This window comes from Trichoplax adhaerens, genomic scaffold (genome assembly GCF_000150275.1).
Source record: "Trichoplax adhaerens TRIADscaffold_7 genomic scaffold, whole genome shotgun sequence".
Classification (NCBI taxonomy): domain Eukaryota; kingdom Metazoa; phylum Placozoa; class Uniplacotomia; order Trichoplacea; family Trichoplacidae; genus Trichoplax; species Trichoplax adhaerens.
In genome coordinates this window covers 4,999,042-5,025,091 of record NW_002060949.1, presented here as the reverse complement: position 1 = coordinate 5,025,091, position 26,050 = coordinate 4,999,042, and the positions used below count along the sequence as shown (strand labels likewise).

The 26,050-nt window shown below is 32.9% G+C and overlaps 4 protein-coding genes across 4 annotated transcripts; 2 read left to right on the top strand and 2 right to left on the bottom strand.

The window, feature by feature from the left end:
- Positions 1–1,016: 1,016 nt before the first annotated feature.
- On the top strand, positions 1,017–2,054 carry TRIADDRAFT_50549 (uncharacterized protein; the record flags this gene model as incomplete). Its single annotated transcript, XM_002114449.1, has 1 exon — positions 1,017–2,054. One exon carries the CDS (start codon positions 1,017–1,019, stop codon positions 2,052–2,054), a length of 1,038 nt encoding a protein of 345 aa, XP_002114485.1.
- Positions 2,055–4,491: 2,437 nt separating this feature from the next.
- TRIADDRAFT_37979 (uncharacterized protein) lies at positions 4,492–7,152 on the bottom strand. The gene is made up of 7 exons (XM_002114134.1): positions 6,797–7,152; positions 6,099–6,426; positions 5,747–5,918; positions 5,496–5,593; positions 5,145–5,372; positions 4,916–5,045; positions 4,492–4,838 (listed from the first exon to the last, which is right to left on the bottom strand). Exons 1-7 carry the CDS (start codon positions 7,120–7,122, stop codon positions 4,684–4,686), a joined length of 1,437 nt encoding a protein of 478 aa, XP_002114170.1. The 5' UTR covers positions 7,123–7,152; the 3' UTR covers positions 4,492–4,683.
- A 3,178-nt stretch (positions 7,153–10,330) lies between these two features.
- TRIADDRAFT_58356 (uncharacterized protein) lies at positions 10,331–19,116 on the top strand (the record flags this gene model as incomplete). The annotated part of the gene is made up of 34 exons (XM_002114448.1): positions 10,331–10,385; positions 10,525–10,627; positions 10,833–10,927; positions 11,013–11,098; positions 11,290–11,325; positions 11,436–11,483; positions 11,645–11,845; positions 12,334–12,403; positions 12,541–12,598; positions 12,710–12,816; positions 12,954–13,031; positions 13,131–13,216; positions 13,701–13,753; positions 13,877–13,961; positions 14,039–14,075; positions 14,155–14,260; positions 14,347–14,390; positions 14,478–14,642; positions 14,781–14,975; positions 15,051–15,297; positions 15,367–15,427; positions 15,564–15,650; positions 16,345–16,452; positions 16,535–16,777; positions 16,846–16,948; positions 17,065–17,161; positions 17,260–17,392; positions 17,530–17,620; positions 17,734–17,814; positions 17,910–18,085; positions 18,172–18,337; positions 18,443–18,491; positions 18,608–18,731; positions 18,925–19,116. 34 exons carry the CDS (start codon positions 10,331–10,333, stop codon positions 19,114–19,116), a joined length of 3,666 nt encoding a protein of 1,221 aa, XP_002114484.1.
- Positions 19,117–19,881: 765 nt separating this feature from the next.
- On the bottom strand, positions 19,882–24,737 carry TRIADDRAFT_27976 (uncharacterized protein; the record flags this gene model as incomplete). The annotated part of the gene is made up of 20 exons (XM_002114133.1): positions 19,882–19,968; positions 20,247–20,360; positions 20,455–20,520; positions 20,649–20,755; positions 20,865–20,991; positions 21,105–21,269; positions 21,394–21,635; positions 21,721–21,793; positions 22,403–22,509; positions 22,602–22,656; positions 22,752–22,808; positions 22,899–23,048; positions 23,204–23,284; positions 23,465–23,546; positions 23,696–23,743; positions 23,848–24,002; positions 24,094–24,180; positions 24,268–24,329; positions 24,468–24,558; positions 24,630–24,737. Coding segments are annotated over 20 exons (2,064 nt in total), but the record flags the coding sequence as incomplete, so codon positions are not given.
- Positions 24,738–26,050: the final 1,313 nt, after the last annotated feature.

Below are 26,050 nucleotides of genomic sequence, written 5' to 3'. Positions count from 1 at the left end.
TCTGTCGAGACGATCGAGACCGGCTGTCATAATCATCAAATTATATTAATGCGATTAATGCGATTGTACTGTACGAGTGTACGTGTATCACACTATTATAAATGAATATAATTATTAACTTTAAAGTTAAAATACTCCATGTATAATGTACAGTGCAATATTCCGTGGAATTTTCACGGAATTCGCTAGTAAAATATTAATTAATATTTTTATTATTATTATTATTTGAGACTTGTTTTGACTTTGTACCGTACAGTATGCAGTCTACAGTACTAGCAATGATGTCCGATTTCTGGAGTCACCATACTGCACTGTAGTTACAGTGTGGTGTAGTGAGTGAGTGTATCCCCTGCTGTTTTCTCTTCCTGATGAGGCGATGTTCTTGGTGAAATCGGCCATTCCAAAAATATCGCTGCACTCGAGGGACTTTTACCTGAATAGATACCTGCAATGAGGTCAGGGGATTTGGGATTTCGTTTACCTCTACGTGCACTGTTCCTAGGAACGCCTCAAGATAAAATTGTAAATTTTATCCCCAAAAGGCAAGAACTGGCCCACCGTAGGTACACTAGTCCAGCACTAAAGCTACAGACTGGTCTACATTCTACTGACGGCAGTGAACTCAGACAGCGTGTGTGCGCAAGGTCAAGGGCTTATATAAATTTCCATTGACAGTACAGTACACTATACCATACTGTACACTTTAAGTGTAAAGTGTTCAGTATGAATGTAGTACAGTAGTGCCATGAGCTAGCCAATTACCAGCAGTCCATGTGATACCGGGTGGACTAGACTGGTGGTACGCATGTGCAATACTTTTATACTGACTGACTACTACAGCATACAGTATTATAAAACAGAACTCGACACGTTAGCAGGTACCTGTTATTACCCAACGCGTCAACGGGAGTGGACTGCAATTGCAAAGGCTTTCAACAAGCTCTTTCCTTTTGGCTAGCATATGACTAGGTATTTCTAATTCTTCTTCCCTTTCCATTGACTTTATTCCATTAGAAATGGCTAATTCAGATATCCCAGAAGGAGTACTTTTTGGTATGGGTAACCCATTACTTGATATTTCCGCTCCTGTTGATAAGAGCTTTCTACAAGCGTACAACTTGGAAGCCAATAATGCCATTTTGGCAGGTGAGGAACACTTGCCTTTATTTGATCAAATGATGCAAAAATATCAATGCGATTTTATTGCTGGTGGTGCTACGCAAAATTCAATTCGTACAGCCCAGTGGTTATTACGTCAGCCGCAAGTCACCACATACATTGGTTGTATTGGTAAGGATAAATTCGCTGATCTGTTAATTAATGCCGCTACCAATGAAGGCTTGAGAGTCAATTACATGCAGACATCGGAACAACCAACTGGAACTTGTGCTGTCTTGCTGACCGACAAGCATCGTTCCTTAGTCGCCAACTTGGGTGCCGCAGAACATTACAAGGAAGAGCATTTATTAAAAGAAGAAAATTGGCGTTGGGTAGAAAAAGCCAAAATTTACTATTCTTCAGGTTATTTCTTAAAGGTTTCACCCTCCTCCATGATGACTGTCGCTAAGCACAGCCACGACAATGGAAAAATTTTCGCAACCAATATTTCCGCACCTTATCTAATTACCTTAGTCAAGGACGACATGATGCGAATTTTCCCTTATATCGATATTTTATTCGGTAATGAAACTGAATTTGATGTTTTTGCTAAAGAGCATTCGTTTGGAACCTCTGATTTGAAAGAAATTGGTAAGAAAATAGCAGCTATGCCCAAGGTGAATCCCAAGTATCCTCGTATCGTGATCATTACTCAAAGTCAAGATCCAGTTATTGTAGTTCGCGACGGTGAATGTATGGAGTTTCCTGTACCACCACTCAACCAAGATGACATTGTAGACAGTAATGGAGCAGGAGATGCTTTCGCCGGTGGTTATTTGAGCCAATTGGTCCAAGGTAAACCTATAACTGAATGTGTTCGTTGTGGAATTTATGCTGCACGTGTCATTCTACAAAGATCTGGTATAACCTTCCCAGCTGAACATGACTATCAATAAAGAAATGTTATATGCATGGTAAAACAACTTTGACCGTGTGTTTTCGTTTGCCTACTGCTTGACTGGCTATCTGTGTAGCAGATATAACAGATTAATATAATTAGACATTACCGGTCTTGTGGCTGTAGCTGTGCAGCACTCAGTAAATGTTATCTTAAAATTTTTACTCACATCTTTTATTCTTTAATAGTGCTCAGATTTTAAGATATACGTATATTGCTTTAAAATGCAACGCTATTTACCTTCGGTATGGTATATGTACGACACTTTTATACATGTATATGCATATAGGTTATATATATATATAAAAGAGAAACTATTCGTTTTATTACCTTACATTAAAGACTAGGAGTATTTTCTGTTGAAAATATAGTCCAGTCTAGTAATTTTAGCTCTGAAAATGTCCTCAAAAGTAATCGTCTACTTTCACCTTATTATTTACCAAGTAATCTAATAATCATTTATACAGCTGCTTTTATAGGTAAGTGAAGACAGGTTAAAACTACAACATCGTAGCCTACAAATAAAATTTTACAGATGGCAAAAAATGATCTTATTTACTGCATACGCGTACGTGCGGAAAAATAATGAGAATAATAGATTATTTCGGTGCTATTATCTCAATTTCCTGTACAGTAGTAAATTTATGCGTGCTACTTTCGTACAGATGTATGCACAGTACATTTATTACACATTACGTACTAGCATTATTTCATAACGTTTGATAATAGCTTGCATATTCAATAGTGGAAATGAGTGGGAATGGTGCTATAATGTGATGCAGTTTCCTTATGATGACTCCATATGTCCAAGGCTTATTTATATGGAGCTAAAGTTTTAACTTTATCTAAATTTGCTTTTAATAGAACTGATCAAGACTGGTATAACTTTATAAACTAATTTTAAAATTATTAATTTAGCCATTAATTTCAGTTAAATTGCATTACGTGTATTCTGTACCGTATATCTCCTCATATGATGGTCGAATGGGATTGAGTCTGGCTGAATCTTGGATCAGAATTAGATAAAAATCTAGCGTTATTGATTTCCTTTAATTTAAAAAGCATGCTGCTGTAGCCTGTTTGCTACAATAAAAACTCATGATAAACTACCGTTCAGTAAAAGACTATATTAGATGTATTTTAGTTTGATAGCTCAGAAGGACGTACTAATTATTAATTTTGAAGTCAATACACAGACGGTAAGTCAATTCCATTACATTTCGATCAACACTTTTAATAGCACATATTATAGCTGTAATCCTTATGACTTAGTTGAATTGGTTTTGAGTACTCATAATTAGGAAGGGTAAAATTGTATATCTGTGATACATATAGTACTAAAATTGCATAAAATAGCAATGATATTTATGCTACAGTAAGCGTACTTACAAGTTATGTACATTAAAAATGTTATAAGTGCACTAACGTACGAGGCTTAATAAACGGTATATGAGAATACGCTATAGGCCATAAAATTAAGTGAATTATATTGTAGTCATTTAACGACAGTACTGTTATATGATACGGTGATTACATCAGGCATAAATTGTATTTATGGACTGCAATAGGCATTTTGCTGTATACAGAAGTATTGACTGTATGACTCTTTGTTAAAACTTCTTTAACACCGATACTAACCCAAAATTAGTTGAAACTGAACAAATGAATACCGGATTTTGACAGGTTGTACATTGTACAAGAATAAACTGAATTAGCACCTGTTAAGTGGTATAAAATTATCATTTAGTCTTAAATTAGTTTACATACTTTGAAGAAATGGTTTCATATATGCCGCATGTTGCGCATGATTGACTCCGCCTTTAAGCTGTTGGTAGTTACGGTTGCTTTTAGTCCTAGGACATATGTCGTGATATTTAATTACGTCGTATTATTTGTAGAATGTAGGTCCGATCTAATTTGTAAATCATGGTTGCCAATAATAATTACTGTTGATATAGATGCCATTAAATGTGTGTGTGCGTGCTCGTGTTAATTTTTGAAGAGTTAAAAATTTTGATGCTGGCTCATGTTTACTATAGCTCACTCACTGTCTAACTCCATGACTAAGAGTAGACAAGATCAATTAATCGACTTGACTGAAAAAGGCAGTGATCAATTCTGCATATAATTAATTTATATAATCAACCTTGGTATAATGTCGTGTTACAGAAACGGGTATCGAGAGTGATTAGTACTAGTACTTCTTCTGAGTAACTTTATTGTGGGATCTTTTAACAGCTTCAAGCTAGTTTAGACAAACCCTTCTCTCAACACAACTTATTAAACCGGCTTATGCCAAACGTTTTAATTAAGATACTACAGTATTGTATTTACGTACCCGAAATATGGAGGCGATAGTGAGCATCTTGATGATACGCATATAATATAATGCATGCAGGTAGGTACTAATTCCAATTGTTTTTAATTTCAACAACACTGTAGCTATCTTTTATTAGTTTAATATGGTGTACTTTACTGTTAAAAACTTCGTTACAACAACACACGAAAGCTTGGCAATTACGATAGAAGAAAATAAAATAATAATAAAATTAGCAAACAATATTTCTAAAATTGGTCCATATTAAAGTGCCATAAGCTACGATGGGTTATAGCGACGCATTTCGATACTAAGCCTTTCCGTACTGTTCACGTAGAGCTCGGCGTAGTATTTTTCCACTTGGCAATTTTGGAACATCAGCAACAAAAATGACGCCACCTCTCAATTTCTTTTGAGGTGAAACTTTTTCATTAACGTAAGTGATTAGATCTTCAGCTGTGACATCTATAAAATTAGTAAAAAAAATTAAAACTCTGATACCATAGTATCAATATTGGACACGTCTGTTGGTACTCTCAAACCTTGATTTGGCCTCTTTACTATTATAGCTCTTGGTAATTCTCCAGCTTCTTCATTTTTAACACCAATAACAGCTGATTCAAGTACTGCTGGATGTCCATTTAGAATTGCCTCTAATTCAGCCGGAGCAACCTGGTAATGCAAATGCAAAAAAATTCTGTAAGCTTCACCAGCACATTATCAAAGCTAATAGCGTAATGAATGATGCTAAACTCATCCGGGATAACTTACTTGATATCCCTTATACTTGATAAGTTCCTTAATTCTATCTACTAAATAGAATAATCCCTCATCATCATAGTAGCCGATGTCACCAGTTCTCAAGAAGCCATCTTCATCCATTGTTTCAGAAGTTTCTTTAGGTTTTTTCCAATAGCCTAACATGACATTTGGACCTCTAACACGCAATTCGCCAACTTCATTTGGTCCCATTAATTTTTTACTTTCACTATCGACAATCTGTAAATGTGTTGCAAATTCGAAGTATGATTTTGCATAATTTCGTAACATTTTTACGTAGATAGAAAGTCTAGTATTTGTGCTAATAAATTAGGCATATTTAGCTATTCGCTATGTACCAACCTTACATTCCATACTGGGTAAAGGATACCCTATGGTATCTATCCGTTTACCTGGTGGAGGAAAGTGGCATGCACCGGTTGTTTCAGTCATTCCAAAACCTGATGAGGAAATTATGGAGGTTAATATTGGTTAGATTAGGAAGAATAGACCTGAAGGATAATTTACATGTTATAAAGTTGTATGGTACGATAGTCAACATAACATATGAATTTTGAATTCGGCGTTTCTTAATAATCTACAAAAGTATTTACCTTGATATATCAGTTGTAAATTTAGCCGACTCGCTGCTAGTTGACCAACTTCAGGAGATAAACTTGCTCCTCCGCTAAAGACACTTGATACGCTAGACAAATCAAAGTTATCGACTAATGGACTTTTAGCGAGGAAATTTATGAGCGGTGGTACTAGATTGAGCATTTCAATCTGTCAATAAATAAGAAATAGACGATACTTTTTACTTTGTATATAATGCAAGAATAGTTTAATGGGAAGAAATGTCAAATGATAAACTATTATATGTTTATGTTATGCTGATACACGTAGATATATAAGATATAGATCAAAGGTGTACATCGTTTATGTAATAAATATCATCGTACTTACTTTATATTTCTGAATAGCAGCAAGAAAACCTTCAGGATCGAATCGAGGTACAATAATTAGCTTTTTACTGGTTACCATGCGCAAAAATAGTACTAGGATACTACCATAAATATGGTAGAACGGTAAGAGACCAAAACAAACTTTTCCCACAAAGAAAATAGGATGCAATTCATTTATAACATCAGCCATTCCGAAGATTGAGTTAATGTTGCGATGGGAAAGCATGACTCCTTTAGGTAAGCCTGTAGTACCACTTGAATAAAACATCATTGCAACATCTTCTTTAACATCAATAGTTTCATCGACCATAAATGTGGAGTCATCTTCCCTATCCATGGGAAAAGTATCGCATCAGTAATGGATAGACAAATATTGTGATATTCTTCACAATGTATCTTCGTAAAAGCAATTTACTGGATGGTGTAGTACTAGTGTAGGTGCTACGTAGTAAAATACTCAATTATATGTCTACTAATTTCATATTTTCTAAATTTTTTTTATAATTTATTTCTCTAATTCTTGGGTAGTGTATTCTCGAATTTAATAACAGTTATTAATTATATATCTAATGCATAACATCTAGCCTAGTACGAAAATTTCTCCATACGTTCACATATAAGGTGCTTGTATGCATAAATGTATTTATTAACAATAATAATTATACAATTGATCTAATTTTTAAATATCGTAAATCATACTCATAAAAGCTGGAGATGGAAGTGTATCCGTCGACATTTCCAAAAACGAATTTCTCATCAACGCCTTTATTTTCCGCTGCCTCGTAGTTTTTAATCACAAATGGATGCAAAATTACAAATCTTGCTCCAGAATCATTTAGCAAATAGGATATTTCCTTAGGTGTCGACAAAGGATTGAAAGCTGTAATAGTAGCACCTATAGCCATTGCAGCTAGCTGGATAATTGGATAATCTAGGGTATTTGGACTAATGATTGCTAAAACATCGCCTTTACGAAGACCATGCTTTCGTAAAGCACAAGATGCCCGTCTGGATAATTCATACATCTGTTGTAATGTATAGGACTTATCGGAGAGTCCATCAACCTTAATAATCACGTTGAAAACAATATCATTTTAAAAATTTATAAAGTATACTTTCTTGATTAAAAGTTCAGTTGGTATTTAAATAAAAGTTAAATAAATAACAGAATGCAATCAATTGGTATTATAGCGTATTTTGATTTCGATCGTAGCTACTATGAATGGTCTAAAGAAATTTGTTACTTGTAATTTGAATAAAATTATGATAACATCAGAGTTCTGTACGGATATTACTAGTGCATTAGCAAGGCTTTAGAATCTTCAAATCTAAGCAATATAATGTATCTTACTGTAAGCATATCGTACAGGATTGCAATAGTTAATTTTGTAAAGTATAACGCAAAATTAGTGCAAATGTGAATATATCTATCGGCAATTTTGTTTTGATTATTGAGGTCACGATAACCGCAATTAAAGAGACTATTGGTATCAAAGTATAGAAATGATTTCCTAGTTGGCAGAGTCTGTGTAGGTATTGCATCGATTTAATGATAAGTTACATTACTCGTATATAATGATAAGCTATTTGCAAGTTATAGTAGACGGTAAATAGAGATTTACCAAAAGTACGAGATCTTTTCTTTCCTCTAGGTTACTAAAAACAACATCGAAGACAGTCCCTTCAGGGATTTTTATATCAGGAAAATTACTTTTCTTGATCGACATGTTTATGAAACCAGGTTCACTTAAGCGAATGCGACCTCACAAATTGAAAAGAACGAGGTTGGAAATAAGAATTGCACAGCAGGAATTTTCACCGAGACACCGTGGATGACCTCAGGGCTTGTTTTTGAAAAAGAACTAAATTATGTACCAAGTGTGGGGTAAATAGTAGCGTCTACGGTGCAAGTTAGTGCAAAACACTACAGTTTACAGCAGCCGATGCGGGTGCATGCAAAGATCCACTGGTACATAAAGGAAACAGTAGGCTGTGATTAATTAGATCCCTCCCATCAAAAATAACACATTTCCTTTATTGTATTTCATTACAGTCTGTTTAAAATTTTAATTAATTGTATTAACACCATAATGATAAATTTCTGATAGTTTATACTAGAAGCATGCAATACTCAGTATAAGGAATAATACTGCAGCCTTGTTATGAACGCTAAAGGTCATGAAGAATGGGGAAGGTCTAACGGAAGTTCACCAGATTGTTTTTTAGATGTTTACATAATGTTTAGGCGTTGGACAGACCAAGGTTTGTCAGTTCTTCGAGGCTCTTGCTAGTCTATGGACTGTATACCAATGGCATATACGGAATATTAGCTAGTGGTTGAGCAGAGGATAATTCTGTCCGTCGGTGTTTTGATTGATAAATTGGACTTTGCACGTCTTCAAGTCTAGTCTGATCGAGGATACGGTATCAAACAACTAGCTATAATAGAGCATATCGTAGAGTTATTTCCAAGCGAGAATTTCTTGCTAAATGTCAACTTTTCAATGTAGATTTGAATGTTATGATAATTTGCAATTGTTTAGCTCATTTAAAGTAACTAACCATAATAGTAACTATAATTTTTCTTACACAACCTCTGTTATAGTGCGCTTACCCTTTCTATCCTAGAGCATATTGACTTTAAAGTAACATGATTGACTTTTATAAATTACATTTTGCATCCAATTTTCTGTATGTTTTCCAGACGGCTAAATGCTAATTTTCGTAGATTATAAGTATTAACTGTTCAATATTTTTAATAATGTCTTACTTTTGGCGAGATCTCAATTTTGAACCATATTGATTAGCGATATTTTAATTGTAAATTAGGTAAAGCTGGTAATTATTTCCTTTTTGATGTAGAATATCTTGATAATAAAGTGATGTTATTAGTATTAAGATTGAATCTTAAGTCTTATATAAAATGGCCAATTTTACATCAGTCACCTCATTTTAGAGTGGAAATACTCCGTAATAAAGCAGTAAATTTGCAATCCTTGAAGCTATATAAGAAAAGCTATGGTAAATATTATGACTGAAAGCTTCAAATAAATAAAAAAAAAACTGCTACATTATCAAAACTATTCAGATATACATGTATACACGGCGCATAGTTAAAACAAGGATATTAAGCGATAAATTATTGAATGATACATATATAATCGTATATGTATTAATTCATTCATTCATTATAATTATTAACGCGTATATTATCGTTTCAAAGTCACGAAAGATGTTCTACGTTGTTTCTTATTTCATCTAGCTGTTTGATGCCCTATCCTCGATTCGATCAGGCTGGTTATAAGTAAAGCCGAGTCCATGAACCCTGCTACGATATATAACTGTATACATTAATATACTATCTTCTGAGTGTACACTGTACAGTATGTCACCTTTCCGGCTTCAAGAATGATCATATTGGTAATTGAGCGACGAAAGCAGATAAGTTAGCAGAGTTTATTATAAGAACAATCAACAAATGTAGTACAGGTTGCAAACAGAAGTACCAAAGAATACAGGAGATAGGACAGAAGAATTACACAGAGTGATGAACAGTTGTATCACTGTTTTCGACAGTTAGCGAGCACTTGTTAATTATGATTGAAGATGCTGTGGACATCTTACATCTTATATATACAGTATAAATAAACAAATAAAACACAATCACGTGATCTACAGTACTATATACCGTATACGCCGTACAGTATACTGTACTGTAAGACCTCTCCTATACTGTACTTACTGTACTGTACAGTGTACTGTACTGTACTGTACTGTCTGTACACCTGTCGAAGGTTTGGTTCTGGTACTGCATGCACATTTACAAAAATTTCGAATCAGAACCGTCGAGAACCTTCAATGCTGAAACCAGAGCCGTACCAATTAAACTTAGACTTATCGGTTCTACAGTATACCGTTTAAGTACCAATTAATTTATAAGCTTTAGTATGAATTATAAAGCTTCATACAAAACCTTACAAATGCATACTGTAAGCTTTGTAAAGAAGTTCGACAAATCTTACAGTATAAATTACAGTACTGTATACTGTACATACTGTACAGTACAGTACTGTACTGTACTTTAACGTACAGTACAGTACAGCATGTACTGTAGCCACGGTGCCCACCCATAGGTGCTGGTCTCGACTATAAACAGACATGAATCATCATTGCCTTTCCCAATATTATCATGGATTATGAGATGGTGCTCCAATCAGCCTGATTTCGATCAACATGAAAGATACTTTGAATGAATATAAGGCTAGAGTCCATCAGGAAAATTATAGTGGTATGGTAGCGGTAGAGTACTTTCAATTTTACACGTCTGTGAATTAGTATCGAGCTGGATAGCTTGCAAAGATCGAGCTGTTAGCTTATGAAGTGCTATTTTGAATTGAAGGTCGCATCATTTTGTGTTTTTTTCATAGATGGGCAATTAATCTTAAATAGTAAAGATTTTCCCGACGTTGTACTCGGGGATGTATTCAAAATTTGTTTGCCAAGCGCTGCACAATGTATTGATACTCAAAAGTAAGTTGATAGAGTCATAAAATGATTGCAGTCCTACTACATTGATGTACGCTCGTAGTGAAATAATGACGTCTCCAATAGTACGAATACCAGAATATTTAGATAATACAATTATAATCTGAAAGATTAGAGCATGGAATTATTGATGAATTGAATTAAATGGGGTTAAATGGGATTACTATTTATAAAATCTTATCTAACCTAGACGTTGTATCGATTATACTCGCACCTACTGTAGTTGCACAAGAGAGAAATGTATCAGCTTGCAAGTCAAGTCCATAACCAATGACATTCCTAAAGGTAGGCTACTACACTGTCGTAATAAATATTAAGATTATACGATATGATTTTGGCAATGATCGCTATTACTATCTAAATTTATTAGGCACGGTGTCAATTCATAAAAATGCAGCGTCTGTACTTGGTATAACTGCGTATCAGACAGTTTTACTTAAGCTACTTGATAAGCAGGTAATTTTATCTTAATTAAATTGCCCTTGTTATAGATTTTCGATTGATTCGCTCATTACCATCAAGAAGTAGGCATATTGATGAATTTTTTTAGAGCGTACCAATATCCATACCATACCAAGACATAAACTGACACACGGATATACAAAAAGTAAACACAAAATAATGCAATTTTGTATGATTTTATGTAGGAGATTGAACTGTATGCTATCGAATTGGCATTTAAGGTAAAGAGTCTTTGGTATAAAGGAATAGATTTAAAATTAGCTTAGAAAAATAAGTAGAATGATTGCTTATTTTAAGCTAATGATAACTTAATTAATTTACAACAATGTAGGATCAGTATATAGGCCGAAGAGATATGTGGTGCTTGAAAGAAGCATTGGTAAGTTAAATTATCCTTGACAGCCAATAGATTTTGATTAAACACATAATGCTATAGGCATACACGAAATTATATGTACAAGTTAGCCTTATTGTACTGCTTATTATGAAGTGATATCTGTTAAGATGTTTTAAAAATTGTCATTTTATTGGCTAATTTAGAGAGATAGGTGTGTGTATTATGGAGGCAAACTTGAACACGACTGTATCAGGTACTTAGCAACTGAGAAGAATCTGTTTATTGCTTCATCTTTAGCCATCTCACAGTATATTATAATTAGGTGCCAGATAGATAAACTTTGGTTTAGAAATAGTGATAGAATTATTGCTGGAAATAGCGGATATATATCTAAAAATACCAAGGTATTAGCGTGTATGTATAAGGGTTCATTATAGTTATAATTATAGAATGTCACTATACTTGTGTTACGAATTTATTGAGCAGTAAGAAGGTGATATCTAACGCACGTGTGTTGCCATTTAGATCATCTTCCGATCTTCAAGAGCAATGATATTTTTGATGATACAAATGAGCAGAGAGATGTGGGAATTCGATATAGGAGGTCTTTCCAGCAATATGTTCGATATAATATATCTATATTTACCGTCAATGATAAAATTGAATATTATTACCGTAAAATTTAAATGGTTTCGGATTTGAACTTGTCGGCTTTGTTCTATTTGCAGGAGATTTATATTTTGAGAAAACTATTGAATTTCTATCTGTTTTATTTAACGAATGGAAAGTTAGTCTTATTGCCTATGCTATTTATATGTATATGCCATAGAATATTTACATTTAAAATACTTTGATTAGAGAATTAATTATAGTATGATACTTTCCCTTTTAGGTCAATTCCTGTGATCATGATGTCACAATTGTATTGTTTTCTAGGACTATTTATAATTTGGAGGCTTTCGGTTAGGGGACAGTAAATTTAAAGTCGCCTTTTTATTGTTTGATCGTTTTAATAAATATTATCCGTACACTGGCAAAATGGCTAGCATTCAGATTTTAGTAACTTATGGAGGCTACGAATGTAATTTTGATTTATTAGAATCCGGTAACGTTAGTGCGACAAAGGAAACCTCTCCATCTTATGAAGATTTTTATAGGTTTGATATGATTCTATTCCGGAATCTATGTCATAACTATTTAGAAATGATAGGGTAAATAAATTCTGACATCAAGTTGACAAATATAATTTGCATTCTATTCGCTTTTAGAGTTGTTACCCTATCTGAAAGACGCAATGACTGGAGTACAATAATAATTCAACTCAAACGTTATTTTGGAGAGTACTTATGCCATGTTAATGTAACAACACCAGAAGGTAGTTATGCCTGTATTTGCAGGGGTTTTTTGACATTGTAGATTACGTCGGTGCAATCTTGCCCTGATGATCTTCAATATCAATCCTACTTTGAAGTTATTCTTTCCACTTTATATTCTTTAAATATTCTACTACAGGCTCTAGCAAAGATGGTAATATAAATTCCTCATACTCACAAGGAAACTGTTTAGAAGCAATGAATCTTGCCTTAAACTGTATGTAACCTGTTTATTACATCGTACAATGAGCACAATCAATTTAATAAATTGATCTGATAGGGCTATTTCATCATTTCTCTTTGTTATTTATACCAGTATTAGAAAAGCATTACATCGATCGTAACTTTGATCGGACTGGACAATGTATAACAGTTATTACTGCTGGCCCTGGGATTATTGAGGTAAAACTTCTTGAATATATACGCGTATTTCTGGGCTAAATTCACTGATAATGAGCTAAAATTAACAACTAATCTTATAGATCAATGACATTATAGTTTTTATAAAGATATAAGAGTAAGAACACATCATAAATTGTTTTCAATATTTCGCTATTCGTAAATTGCCTAGGCTGAAAAGCAGCTAATTGATATAACGAAACAAAGAATATCAGACTATGGTGATTATAATTTAAATTAAATTAATACCGGACTTGCTATTATTACTTGTGCAAATTGTTACTATAAAAAGTCATTTAACATATTTTAGGGATTGCAGCTGATTTAGTTTGTTTGGGAGAGTCTCCATTGTATTACGTTCCATTATTAAAGGTTTCCATAATTTGCCATGCATTTATATTGATGAAGAAATTACTTAATTGAAAGTTGCTATAACGTATAGTTGAATTATAAAAATATCAGAGGTGTCTTGCACTTTGTTTGATAGATAAAATATGCGGAAGATAAATATGAAGTACCGGATGATTGGATCAATCTGAGGTTTAATATTTCTTTAACTATATCGCACATATAATTTTATTTAAAAATCTCCATTTTTATAGATGTAGAATGAGTTAGAATTAGCAGTAAAATTTTAATTAAGCAATCTTGCATTTGGTATAGTGGATACGTTTCAAAAACACAGCTTGAACTAAGAAAAAAATCCAGCCGTTATTATGTTCCAAGAATTAAATTTTCAAGCAGTTTTGTAAGGATCTGTTACGTGAATCAAAATGAATTATTTTATATTTATAATCTATAATTAAATGTTGAAAATATTTTTAGTTTGATGCTTTAAAGAATAGTCGCAGGGCAACACCAGGTATGAATCGTTTATATTACATCCTAAATGAAGATATTCTAAATCATTTTTATGTATATCTTCATATTTTTTATGCTAGCGGAACAAATACTAAAAATTTTTGAAAGCGATGATAGAGGAGATGATTTCGACTGGGGTAATTTATTGCTAGAGAATATGGAGAGGCAGTCTGATGATGGAGATTCGTATGTTTTAATTTCTTTGCTTTATGGCTGTGTTATGATTATGTGATTGCCTAAGTTATAACATATAACATATAACTAAACTGTAGTATTAAGGAGAGTAAGGATACTACGAATCACCTAAATGTTAAAGGTTGGTTGATTTTAGAAACGGTTGTTATGCTGTACGTTTAAAATCGATATTGTTACATGAACGATTCTTTATTTCATGATTTATTAGATGATGATCGGTCCGTATCGAATGAAGACGATGATGACTCTGAAAACATTAAAATTTTTTATCCCTCATTAATGAAAAATCGTGGGCATTGCTATAGTCGTTGGAATGATGTTGTTTTACAAAGTCCAGTAGTTTCCAAAGCAGATAACCAAAATGATGATAAAGGTGTTTGTTTTCAATGCATCGACCATATAATTAGTTAATATAATTATCGTTTTAGTTTTGAGGTATAGGTATGCGAATTTATATGAAATCTTTGATCCGTTCAGAGTGCTTATAGAGTCCATATATATTTATTATTAGGATATGAGCTTCCAAGTTGCATATTTCCAAGCAAAACTATTGCTTTAGCTGCTTTGAAGCACATGAATGAAAGAGATTCGACGTTAGCAGAAGATGTTCAACAACCCGAAGACCATGAGGTTATAGATGAAAATACTAAAAATGTGGAGGAATATTTTAATCATTACATTCAAGAATTTACCGAATCAGCATCCGGTATCAAAAATATTTTAGGATTATCATTTGTTACATTAGTTTATTGTAAAAAGAATTAACAGTTATCTTTTTTAGAGGGCATCAACGGTCTGAAGTCAAATCATGGAGTAGCTTACTACTATGTCAATCCAAAAAGAGAACCAGAAAATAAACGTACTATCTACGCGACAGATTCAGATACTTTTTGGGATTTCTATGAAAGAGTTGATTGGCGATCGCTAACTGCGCCAGCTTGTTTACCTTTAACAAATCGTGAATATCCTTCTAGAGAAGATATTCTAAAGGAATATAGTGCTACTCATGAAGTGCGGCAAAGCGACGGGTGGCTATGATATATAAATCTGATTTATAGTTTCGTGTTATATATTGATTTATTGATTATTTGCGCTAGCTTTAGTGAGTCAGAAATTGAAGGTCTATTTCAGGTTATGGTTTTGCAAAGAATTTCTCAGGTAGAGGACCAGCTGCTGATTCATAAAAGTTCAGCCACACCAGCAGATACGATTGTAGAATAATAATTCTGATGTAGCGTGATTTATGGTACATCATGTTCAATAGATAGCTGACTGTCAACTATTCCTATGATAGGGCTTTCAGGTTTATTATCCTATAAAAGATAATAAAGAGTTATCAAAGCCGTTTTTATCTTCAGAACAGTTACAAGTTGATATTAAAGTAAATACGGTTTTAAATTATATTCCCATAAATTATATTATTTACCATACGTATGAACGTGGTTAAATGTACTAAAGATTGTAATAACGTACCTATTATAGAACGTCTACAAGCTGAGCATTGGATTAATCTTGCATGAACTATATTTAACTGAACATGTAGTGCACTTGGTGAAACATTATCCGAAGTATATTTGTCTAACAATATGTATACTGTATGGGCGACTCTAGTAGAAAAAACTAATTTTTTTCACTTTACTACGGAATACCTCCAATTTTTTTGTTGATTTTAGAAAGTCACAAAAAACTGATTCATTGAATTATAAATATAATCTGTGGCCAATTCATAAGAAGTGGATTTCAGGTAATACATACGGTTACTACATTCTGTAGATTGTAAATTAATTTTAAATTTATAGATATTATATTGGTGATAAATATGACGTGAAATAGTTGCTGTCAACAAATTAAGTGTTTTCGCTTGTACAGTATTCGTGTATCGCAGTAACAAGTTATACAAGTAGGTAGCTCATTTAATATCCATTCCCACTCTGTAATAGGAGTCTATTAGTTGATATCGAGTTTGCAGTTTAAGTTGATTTAATATCTTATTCCATTGTTAATTTTGCAATAATTATATGGTCGTCACGGTACTACTCTAAAAATAATTCTAACGATTTTTTGGGTTATTGAAGCAAACAATGGTTGAATTAAAGAGTGGAGAACTACGAGATTTAGATTGGCAATCCATAGATAATTATGTTATGGGAAAAATTGATAGATCTCATGAATTTTTAAATGAGGTATTCTGTTTAGTAGCAATATCTATGATATATAGGGTGACCAGTGAAGTTATACATATAATATTTTCGCTTAACGGTTTAGCTTGTCAAGTTCTGGCAATTACGTTTCGCTCTTCTTCCGGTTCATTCCTCGGTTACATCTAGCAAAGCCACCATATTAAATTACTTGCATATAATGGTGCCCGAAAAAAGTACTGAAATGAAATCTCTCACATGCGTCTATAGTGAGAGATTGAAGGAAATATTTTTGTTAGAGCAATTTTTAAAATTTGCTGAAAATTTAAATCGCTGTAGGAGAAGTTCCCATCGACAGTCCTTAAGCAAGGTAACTTAATGAGCGTAGTAAGGTGAAAGTTAATTATTAACTGTAAAGTTGTCATCCTTTACTTGAAGCCGTCGCAGCTGAAAGCTTTCAAGGCATTTGTCGATCCGGATGAGTCAATCACTAGCGGGACGATTTATTCCGATGCTGATAAATCGATGGAAACTCGAAAAGGTAGGTGAATTTTTAGAGCTAAAGTTCTATTCAATACTTTCTACTATCAATGAATTACAAAAAATATGTCTGATAGCAATCTAACTCTAAAACGTATTTTCATTAAACATAATTAGAAAATATATCCGGAGAGGAAGGCGCTCGTAGCACATCTGATAATTCATCAAAGACGATATCATCTAATGAAGTTGTTCAACTGATGCAAGATATCTCGTAAGTGAATTCTTTAATATTGCATTATTTCATGCAAATGTTATACAAGTTGTAAGCTAATTGACTGGTAACAATTATTATATGTCATGATTGTATAGAGCTGGACTACCGTTCTTAGATAAACAAAGAGACATTCCAAATAAGACCTTTGTCTCCGCGACTTTTGTTGGCTGGGTCATAGAATCAATCGATTCTGTTCATACTATTACAGATGCCTTAGCTTTAGGCCAGGTATATTTCATAGTTTCATTACTGAGGTACTAGTGGAGTAGTGAAATCATGAATGGGTAAATTAATTTCTGGACTAACGTGTAAAATAAAATCCTGCATGATAACTTTACTATTCTGGAATATCTCTCGACAATCAGCGTCTTCTAGATGAAAAGTTAATTATTAAGATAACCAACTCCAGGAAAAATCAATTTATATTTGGATACCACGTCTATTGTATCGCTTCTAGTACGTAAAATTCTTCTTAGATTAGACCTATCAAAGGATTGTTGTTTATTTGATTTGTCGACTGTTGCAAATTAAAATTATAACGCCTATATATATAATCAATTATATTATAGGTAATGAGACTGTAACTGAATTTTCTGATCGCTGGGTTGAGATAGAAATTTATGGGATGAAGAATGTTATGCCTTCTCAGGGTAGTTAACAATTAATAATTATATATGTTTAGCAAATCTTGCTTAGGCTATAGTAGCGTTCAGCGATGGTAAATAGGGGATATTGCATTTTTCAGAATCAGAACATCTTCAATACAGATGTCTTCAAATTGAAGTAGATCATAAGAAACAATTAGATAAAAACTTCCAAGAATGGTTTACCGTTAATTATAGTACAAATTACAAGCCTAGGTGTGCTTATCGATTTGAAGTGCGATGGTTAATATCGTCCGCTACTGATGTTAACGAAACCGTAAGTTAGCTATAGCACTGTTACGTAATCATTAACTGCGAGCAATAGCTATATTATCGGTAACAATCGCGAATATATATGAGCAGATCCAAGATTGGGGAAGAAGAGCTCGGGCAGCAGGTTTCTTATTGACACCAGTTCCATATTGTCCGTTTCCGACTTCCAATTCTGTACACCCATTTTACTCACCAGCTGAGATCGATATTGATCTCTCTTGGCTTGTTAATGATGACGCGAAGGAGGAAGGAAAAAGTATATTGTTTTATTACTTGCACTAGATTCGATCGCAATTACTGTGGAGTAATCTGTAATTTAGATAACTATACACCCATTTTTTTAACTTCGCTGTAATTTCAGATACAACAGTTGGTAAATTTAGACGATTTGTTAAACTTGTGATGGACAGGTAAGTGATAAAGTTGTCATATTATTCAGTATGTTGGATCTAGCGATAGAAAATAAAATCACTATCACCAAGTTGAGATACCCTGGGTGCATATTAATTTATATTATTCGTTATAGACTTGAATTCATAATTGATCCTGGCGTTGAAATAATAGAAAACGAACAGCTATTATTTATTCACTCCTCCGGTGCAGCATTAGTTAAATATCGCATACGTAGCAAAGAGGAGCAGATCAATAAGGTATGGGTAAAATGTAAACCTGATGTTAGTCATTACTTTGGGGTAAAGCTATCACTAATTGGTCGTTTTGCAATATTTTAATTAATTTTGTAATTTTAAAAAGGGGTGATACACGTATAGTAAATTTTTACTCGTAGATTCATTAATATTTGACCAGTAACTATAAAAATTTCTTGCATTCAAATTATTATAGTTATGCGATACAACGAATTTGAAAGAGGCCCAGGTCGATTTCTTGTGGTCGCAAAATTACATGCTGCCCAAACGCTCAAGTTCTACTTCTGACAATCAACAAGACAAACTACTACCAGATTTTCAGAAATTTTGGACAAACAGTGACAATAAATTAAAGGAGTGGTGGAAAAATTTTATTGAAGCGGAATAACTGACAATTTATTTCAAGTTTAGCTTTCACAATGATATTTACACAGACTGTGACTTTTATTTGGAATACATAACTTTACTAATACTACTAGTACTTCACTGGTAAGAATAGCTATATAGTCGGGCTATTGAATACATAAATAAGTTACTACTTGAAATTCATAAAGTAACATCATTATTCAATGACATTCTATTTTGGAATACAAATGTGATATTTTTGCTGTCAATATCTTGAAGGCATTGATCCTGCCAGTTCGCGTATGTTTGATCGTCATGATATATAATATAGAAATTAGTAAAGAGTTTGTGAAGTAAACGATTATTCTAGAAGTACACTATTTTACTGCACAGCAAATCATTATAATCGTGAAGAGTAATTAAAATTGATTTAAGTATTGTTAAACTGAATACATTTTGGTATATTGTGAATATAAGTATATATGTTACGGCCATTTATTATTTATATTTGTTTACAAATTTTGTCTCATACCTTAACTGATTCACTGAGTGGGACTGGAATATGATCCCATTTCATTAATTCATCCATTTCAATCTTATTCTAGCAATTAGTAATATCCGTAAATAAATAAAAGTCCTTCACAATGACCAGTGGCAACAAACTTAACTCTAACATAGTAATAAAACTAACCATGGAAGAGTTTTTAGGTCCAGTATTGTTATCGCTCTCATCAGCATCATTAAACTATATGATAAGAAACATGTTATTCGATGTTACAATCAATTAATGTCATTCAATAAAATAATACTAGCAGACCGTTCCTTCGAGGCAGCAATTGCAGCCAAGTAGTTTATGTGTATCGCACACGATATCCTCTCGCAAGCTAAATAGATTCTGTAAATTAAAAGGCAATTTTTAACAACTTTGCACTTAATAGTCTAAAAACTTCTAAACACATAATCACTTAACATTGATAATATTTCATAATTTATCCGAAAGTGATAAAAATAGCACATGTTATATGCATAGTTTAGACGAAGACTATTATTGTGAAAGTCTAATAACTTGTAATTAATCTTAGTACAACTATATCGCATACCACTCTGGTAACTACTAGAAGTACAGTTCAATAGGTAAATCTCATGTAAGTTAAGGAAATAATTTTGGCTTACATGTAAATCTTTTCTGGTAAATTGACTTCTTCCGGACTCTCTCGTATCCATCACTGCCCCGCTTAAATCATGTTTCATAACTTGTCGTTGAAAAATTTTTTCTTCTATAGTACCCTATTTCATGTTGGAATAACATATACGAGTATTAAGACTGATTCGAACAAATCAGATCATAACAATCCACAGTTTACACAATCATTGCGCATACCGTTGTAACTAGTCGATAGATATAAACATCTCTTTTTTGACCATCTCTCCAAATCCTGGCCATTGCCTGAATAAATAATTTCAAAATTTGTGATTTTTTCATTTCATCATCTAACACCAATGTTTTATTAAAAATCTAAAAGCACTGGATTTATTGTAGGAAAGTCTTTCAGCTACTGGAGTAACTAGTTTGACCTGGAGGTCATTAGCAGGATTCCAGTCAATATCATATAATACTAATCGCGAAGCACCAATTAGATTTAGTCCAGTACCACCGGCTTTCGAACTTAACAAAAAAACAACTAAAATAAAATTTGATACTTTAGACAGTCCTTCAGGCACAATAGGTATAAGAATGTAACGTTAATGAAAGCTTCCTAGCGAAAGCGTTAACTAATTAATTTTACCCACATGTTTTACTATAAGATGAATTAAAATTTTCAACAATGGTATGCCTTTTGGAAGTTGGCGTTGATCCATCTAGTCGAACGTAGCGATAATTTTTACTTTTACACATTTTCTGTAGTACATCTAAGGTCTTAAGATAAATTGAAAAAGAAAAGACTATGTTAGTGTTTGCTTCTATGATCCAATATTTGTATTACAGCACCAGAACAGTGTTTCTCCGTCAACTTCAGATACCATACTAACTCTGGTAAAATTAGAAACAACAACTACTTTTTCTTTAGGCGAATTTTGGTATATCCAATCCAGTAAATTACTCAATACGGCTAATTTGCCTGAATGCTCGGTAGTAAAAGTATCAGGAGAATAGTTGGGTGGATATAACGATTGAATTCCAGCGTATAGAAGTGTCTAGTTGCAGACATAATAAGGGAAGCATTAAAATTTAAAGATAAAATTGAATTACCACCGTAAATGTAGGAGTTCACTTTAATTCAACCTGATTCAATCGTTCTTATATAGCTATTACACCTACGTGCTCCTCCTCAATAGATTTACCAATCTCGTCATCAATCAGATGTGATTCAGCATCCTTGACTGCTTCATAAATTAAGTTCGGCTCATTACAAACTTTTCTAAGAGCGTTAATACACATGAAATGTCTGCAATAATTCGATTCAACTGCGCTTATGCATTCTTTAAATAGGCGAGAACTGAGCAGATGTCGATATATAAGGACTTGTAGTGGTGCGGTTCTGCAAAATATCACATATTCCACTAATAGGTGATAACGTGCGTAATCATAGATGTTAGAAAGGACACAAATGGGGCACATTTTTTGATATTAATATAATGCTTAAACCTTTAGGTGGAAGATGATGGATAATGACTTCTTGAGTGCGTCTGAGGCAAAAAAGCTTTGTTAATCTGGATAGCTAGAGAATAAATTATGAGGAGTTTACTAATTAATTTGAAAAATTGATCTGTTAAACATATGATAACTTAAGAAGGATGTTTGTGGAATTGAAATAATCAGTAATATTTAAAAATTGGAACAGCCTATAATAAGCTTGAATAACTGTGTTGTCTGCGATATATCATATATATATATATATATATATATATATATAGCATTAGATATTGTAGTATTTTCCCAGTTTCAGTTGACTGTCCAATTATTTACGGTGAAATCTGTACTGCTGATAGCATAGTCCTAGCTTTTTTACGTAGGTATACAGTTAACAGTTAAAAAATGCAGTAAATGTGTAGAGTTTTGAACATTAGCAGATACCATAAGCTAATACTGCGATTTAGAGTAGTTAATGTTTATCACATAGCAACTGTTTAAATTCAGTAAAAAATTGCAAGTAAAAGCGATTCTAGACAATTTATAATTTAAATAGCTTTTATGCATGAAATTAATACTGTTTACTCTTGCGATATGTGCTCACGTCACATACGTGAACGTATATACTTTTATGTAACAGCAATATGCTCATATTATTCTTTTAGACCAAAACGATATCCTTATAAATGCCTATTACCTCTATAGCTCGACTTTCACCGAGGTTTTTCTCCTTTTTATTGCATCCTGGCAATCTCGACTTAGCTATCGGATCTTCGTAAATACGACGAAATGCGGCCTCACTCCCTTTGGATATAATGATTAATAATATCACAACCTTTATTCGTTATAATCAATCAAGCTAAAAACAACAATATTGTAACTTCAATTTATAAGACCTAAAATTCCTGGGTTACAAAATTCTACAATGGCATAAAATTCCTGTAAGTCATTCTAGGAATCGTTGGCAAAATATTATGATTAAGCTAACTTTTTTAGATAATATTTTTTACTGTTATTAGTGTTATATACGCGTGAATTATATTTACCTGTATAGGAGTGCCAGTAACAAGAACTCGACGTCGTGTTTGCACGCTTGATATCAACTATAACAGTATTTCCGATGAGACGTAATAACGGAGACTTTCTAACTGTTATCAGTACAAATTATACATTATAATAGGAATAGAACTAACCGCAAAAGTTTTATTGGAAGAGTTTTTAAGGCGATGCCCTTCATCACATATCAGAAGATCAAATTTGATGCCTTTCAGTGTATCGCAAGAGCGTACAAACATTTCGTAGCTAATAATCATCAGTGGATATTGGGGATATTTGATAAATTCCTATATAGGAATGAAATCAATATGTATGATATACGAAAGCTGCATTATACGCGAATGTTTCCGAATTGAATAGTCTGCAACATCATCGACTTTATTTATATATAGTAACTTATGCAATTATTAAATAGCGATAAATACTTTAAATCACAATTTACCTCAACTCTCTTATCAGAACTGACAGGAAACACCTTAAATCGTTCAATGCCTAACCATTTTCGAAATTCACGAGACCAATTCTAATCATGATGTAACAATATTATTTCGATGAGCGAGGTATTGTAAGCATTATCGAAGTAATAGTCATACTTTGTAAGTAGTTAACCAAAGAAATGAGCTTAGCACAGCACATCTTGTTCTTCAGTTAAGACCATTTTTATCATTAATTGTACCAGTGCATTATATAATATTGGACTGACCTGTACTAAGCTACCAGGAGTAACAAGAAGAATCCGCTTAATTGGTGCTTTACCACCGTACATCCCTTGCTTATAAAGTGTCCTATACAAAATGTAGGGTAGACAAGAATTCACGGGAACATTAACATTTAAGTGTTAAAGCCAAGGGTGAGATGTATTAATTGTTAAAAGATAACTTTATCGCGCATTTTCACAGTAAGATTTACAGATTTATAACCATGATCAACTTACCATATCAATGCAATGCACTGTAACGATTTTCCAAGACCCATTTCATCTCTATTTAAATACATAGATCGATTTGTAGTATTGTTTTAGAAGCTAGCAAAAATTCAAAAATTTTAACGTTCAAGGATTATATTTTTATTGACAAAAATACTAACGCTAATATAGCACCAAAGCCAGAAAAATCACGCATTCCCATAACACATTCATATAGAAATATGACACCATCGCGTTGATGAGGTCGTAAACGACGACTTATGTATGGATCAACAACAACATCGACTACACAGAGCTTATTTGTATTGAAGTTGCGCTACAAATGAAATATTCCAGTACTATTAAATGTTGAAATTTTAATTTATTCAATCAATGTGATCAGATTAATGGTACAATTTTAACATTACCTGATGGTCGACACTAGGTCGTGGCATTACAAGAGCATCCGGAGCATTTGGGTCGTGTCTAGGACTTTCGTGAGTAATTTTTACATCCTGCAATCAAAATAGAAATTGTAATTATTCAAATACTAATTACTGTACCGTAAATCAGTAAATCCAAATTTAACAAATTAAACATACTTTCGTGGGCATATTTTCGATAGATTTCAAAGGAGATGAGAATTTATTTGTAAACTTTTGTCCTAATTATTTCGTCAATATAAAGGCAAAATGTAGATGGAAATTGCACCAATAAAAGTATAAATCGAAAGTGGCAATAATATACTTAGCCTTTTAAAGCAAAAGCAAATATTAAAATTAGCTGATAATGCTATACTTACTGGCAATTTGCGGTATTACATTGGTAGTGTTAGTAGCAGTTCGGAAGCACTTTCCAGTTGCCCAATCGGTATCGCTGATTGAACTAATTATCTGCCAATGTACGGATTCACATACAGAATCATGACCCCTTACAAAAAAGAATACAAGATTTACTGACTAACCTCAACCTCCTTTCTTCCAACTATCAACGTCTGACCAGACAGAAGATCTTTCAATTCTGATAATTTGTAACCTGTACTCTTTCCAATCCTGCCATGTAAATTACATAGATAAATCTGAGAATTTAAAATTTTCAGCTACATCGGACTATGTATAATTTAGATACCTTTATTTTAACAGAAGCAAGTATATTTATATTTTACACATACTCTTTTCCTTCTAGGTTAACCAAGGTTGCTGTAGTTGGGGTAGTTATAAGGAAAGCTGCCAATAAAGATACCTTTCTTACTATTGCATGTATAACGTTTAGGACTATGTCAAACAGTTATCATATAACTTACCATCACTCTCCCATTTTTTGTTCTAACCATGTATACAAGAGTATATATGCATGCATGTTGCAAATTAATCATAGCAGAAGTTAATAATTTAGTAAAAGTCGCTCATTTATTAGTGAACTATTACAATTATTGTTCAAGATGGATATTTCTGACGTAAACTATGCTTATAAAAGAAAGAATAATGTTAAATTTAGCGGTAATGTCAACTGTAAGTATCCTATTAGAGACTACTTAATTAAAAATAGTGTGCCATTGAACAATTTGAGAAATATTTAGACTGCTCGACTTAGCTTTTTACGTTAACAATAGTTATCATAAAGAAAATTATTATAGGCAACGGGAATAATATCTCATTTCCAGTTTGCAAAAAAAGATTACTGTACAGTCTATTCCACTCATACCTTTTTATTTGATAACTTGCACCTGTAAAGCGGTAACGCAAAAAATAATGGTATATTTAATCATCACATAGAGTGCATTTGTAACTGTCAAAGTCTACTGTTGTTCTATACGTATCCAACAAGCTGCATAAACTTGTGCAAATTCCAATGCACTTATACTATTATTTTATCCGTTTATTACATACCACATGACATTATAATAGCAAGGATTTCTAGTTTCTTCATTCGATTTTGCTTCTGTAATAAAGTGAAATTATACTGAGGGATTTTATTTCTTAATTTTTAGCCCGTATACCTAGCTTACATATACGCGTATATTAATATATTGTTATATCAAGTGCTTCAATCGGATAATCAACTATTGCATATCTCATCAGGTACGTTCTTAAGTTGTATGAACCATGTAAGCAGGTGCATATTTTTAGGAAATTAAATTTACAAAAGGTGAATTTTAACAGTTTCATTTTTATTAGAGCAAGGCAAATGTAATGCGCTCTTTATAAGTACCTTTCATCTAGACTGATGCATTGATTAAAAATAATGGTATGGTTTATACTGCACAGTACAAACAGTTATTGAAAAAGCTTTGTCAGAAATTTAAAGTTATTTGAATAGAAAGATCTCGTTTCTCGTCTGTTAGCTGTCTCAATATAGAATTAAAAAATTTATTGCGTAGATATC

Excerpts from the sequence above, each read along its gene's own strand:
- TRIADDRAFT_37979 (XM_002114134.1), bottom strand. The coding sequence starts at position 7,122 with ATGTATGAATTATCCAGACGGGCATCTTGTGCTTTACGAAAGCATGGT. Across the intron at positions 5,046-5,144 it reads TCAAGTATAAGGGATATCAA|GTTGCTCCGGCTGAATTAGA; the intron begins GTAAGTTATCCC and ends TTGCATTACCAG. Across the intron at positions 4,839-4,915 it reads AGTAAAGAGGCCAAATCAAG|ATGTCACAGCTGAAGATCTA; the intron begins GTTTGAGAGTAC and ends CTAATTTTATAG.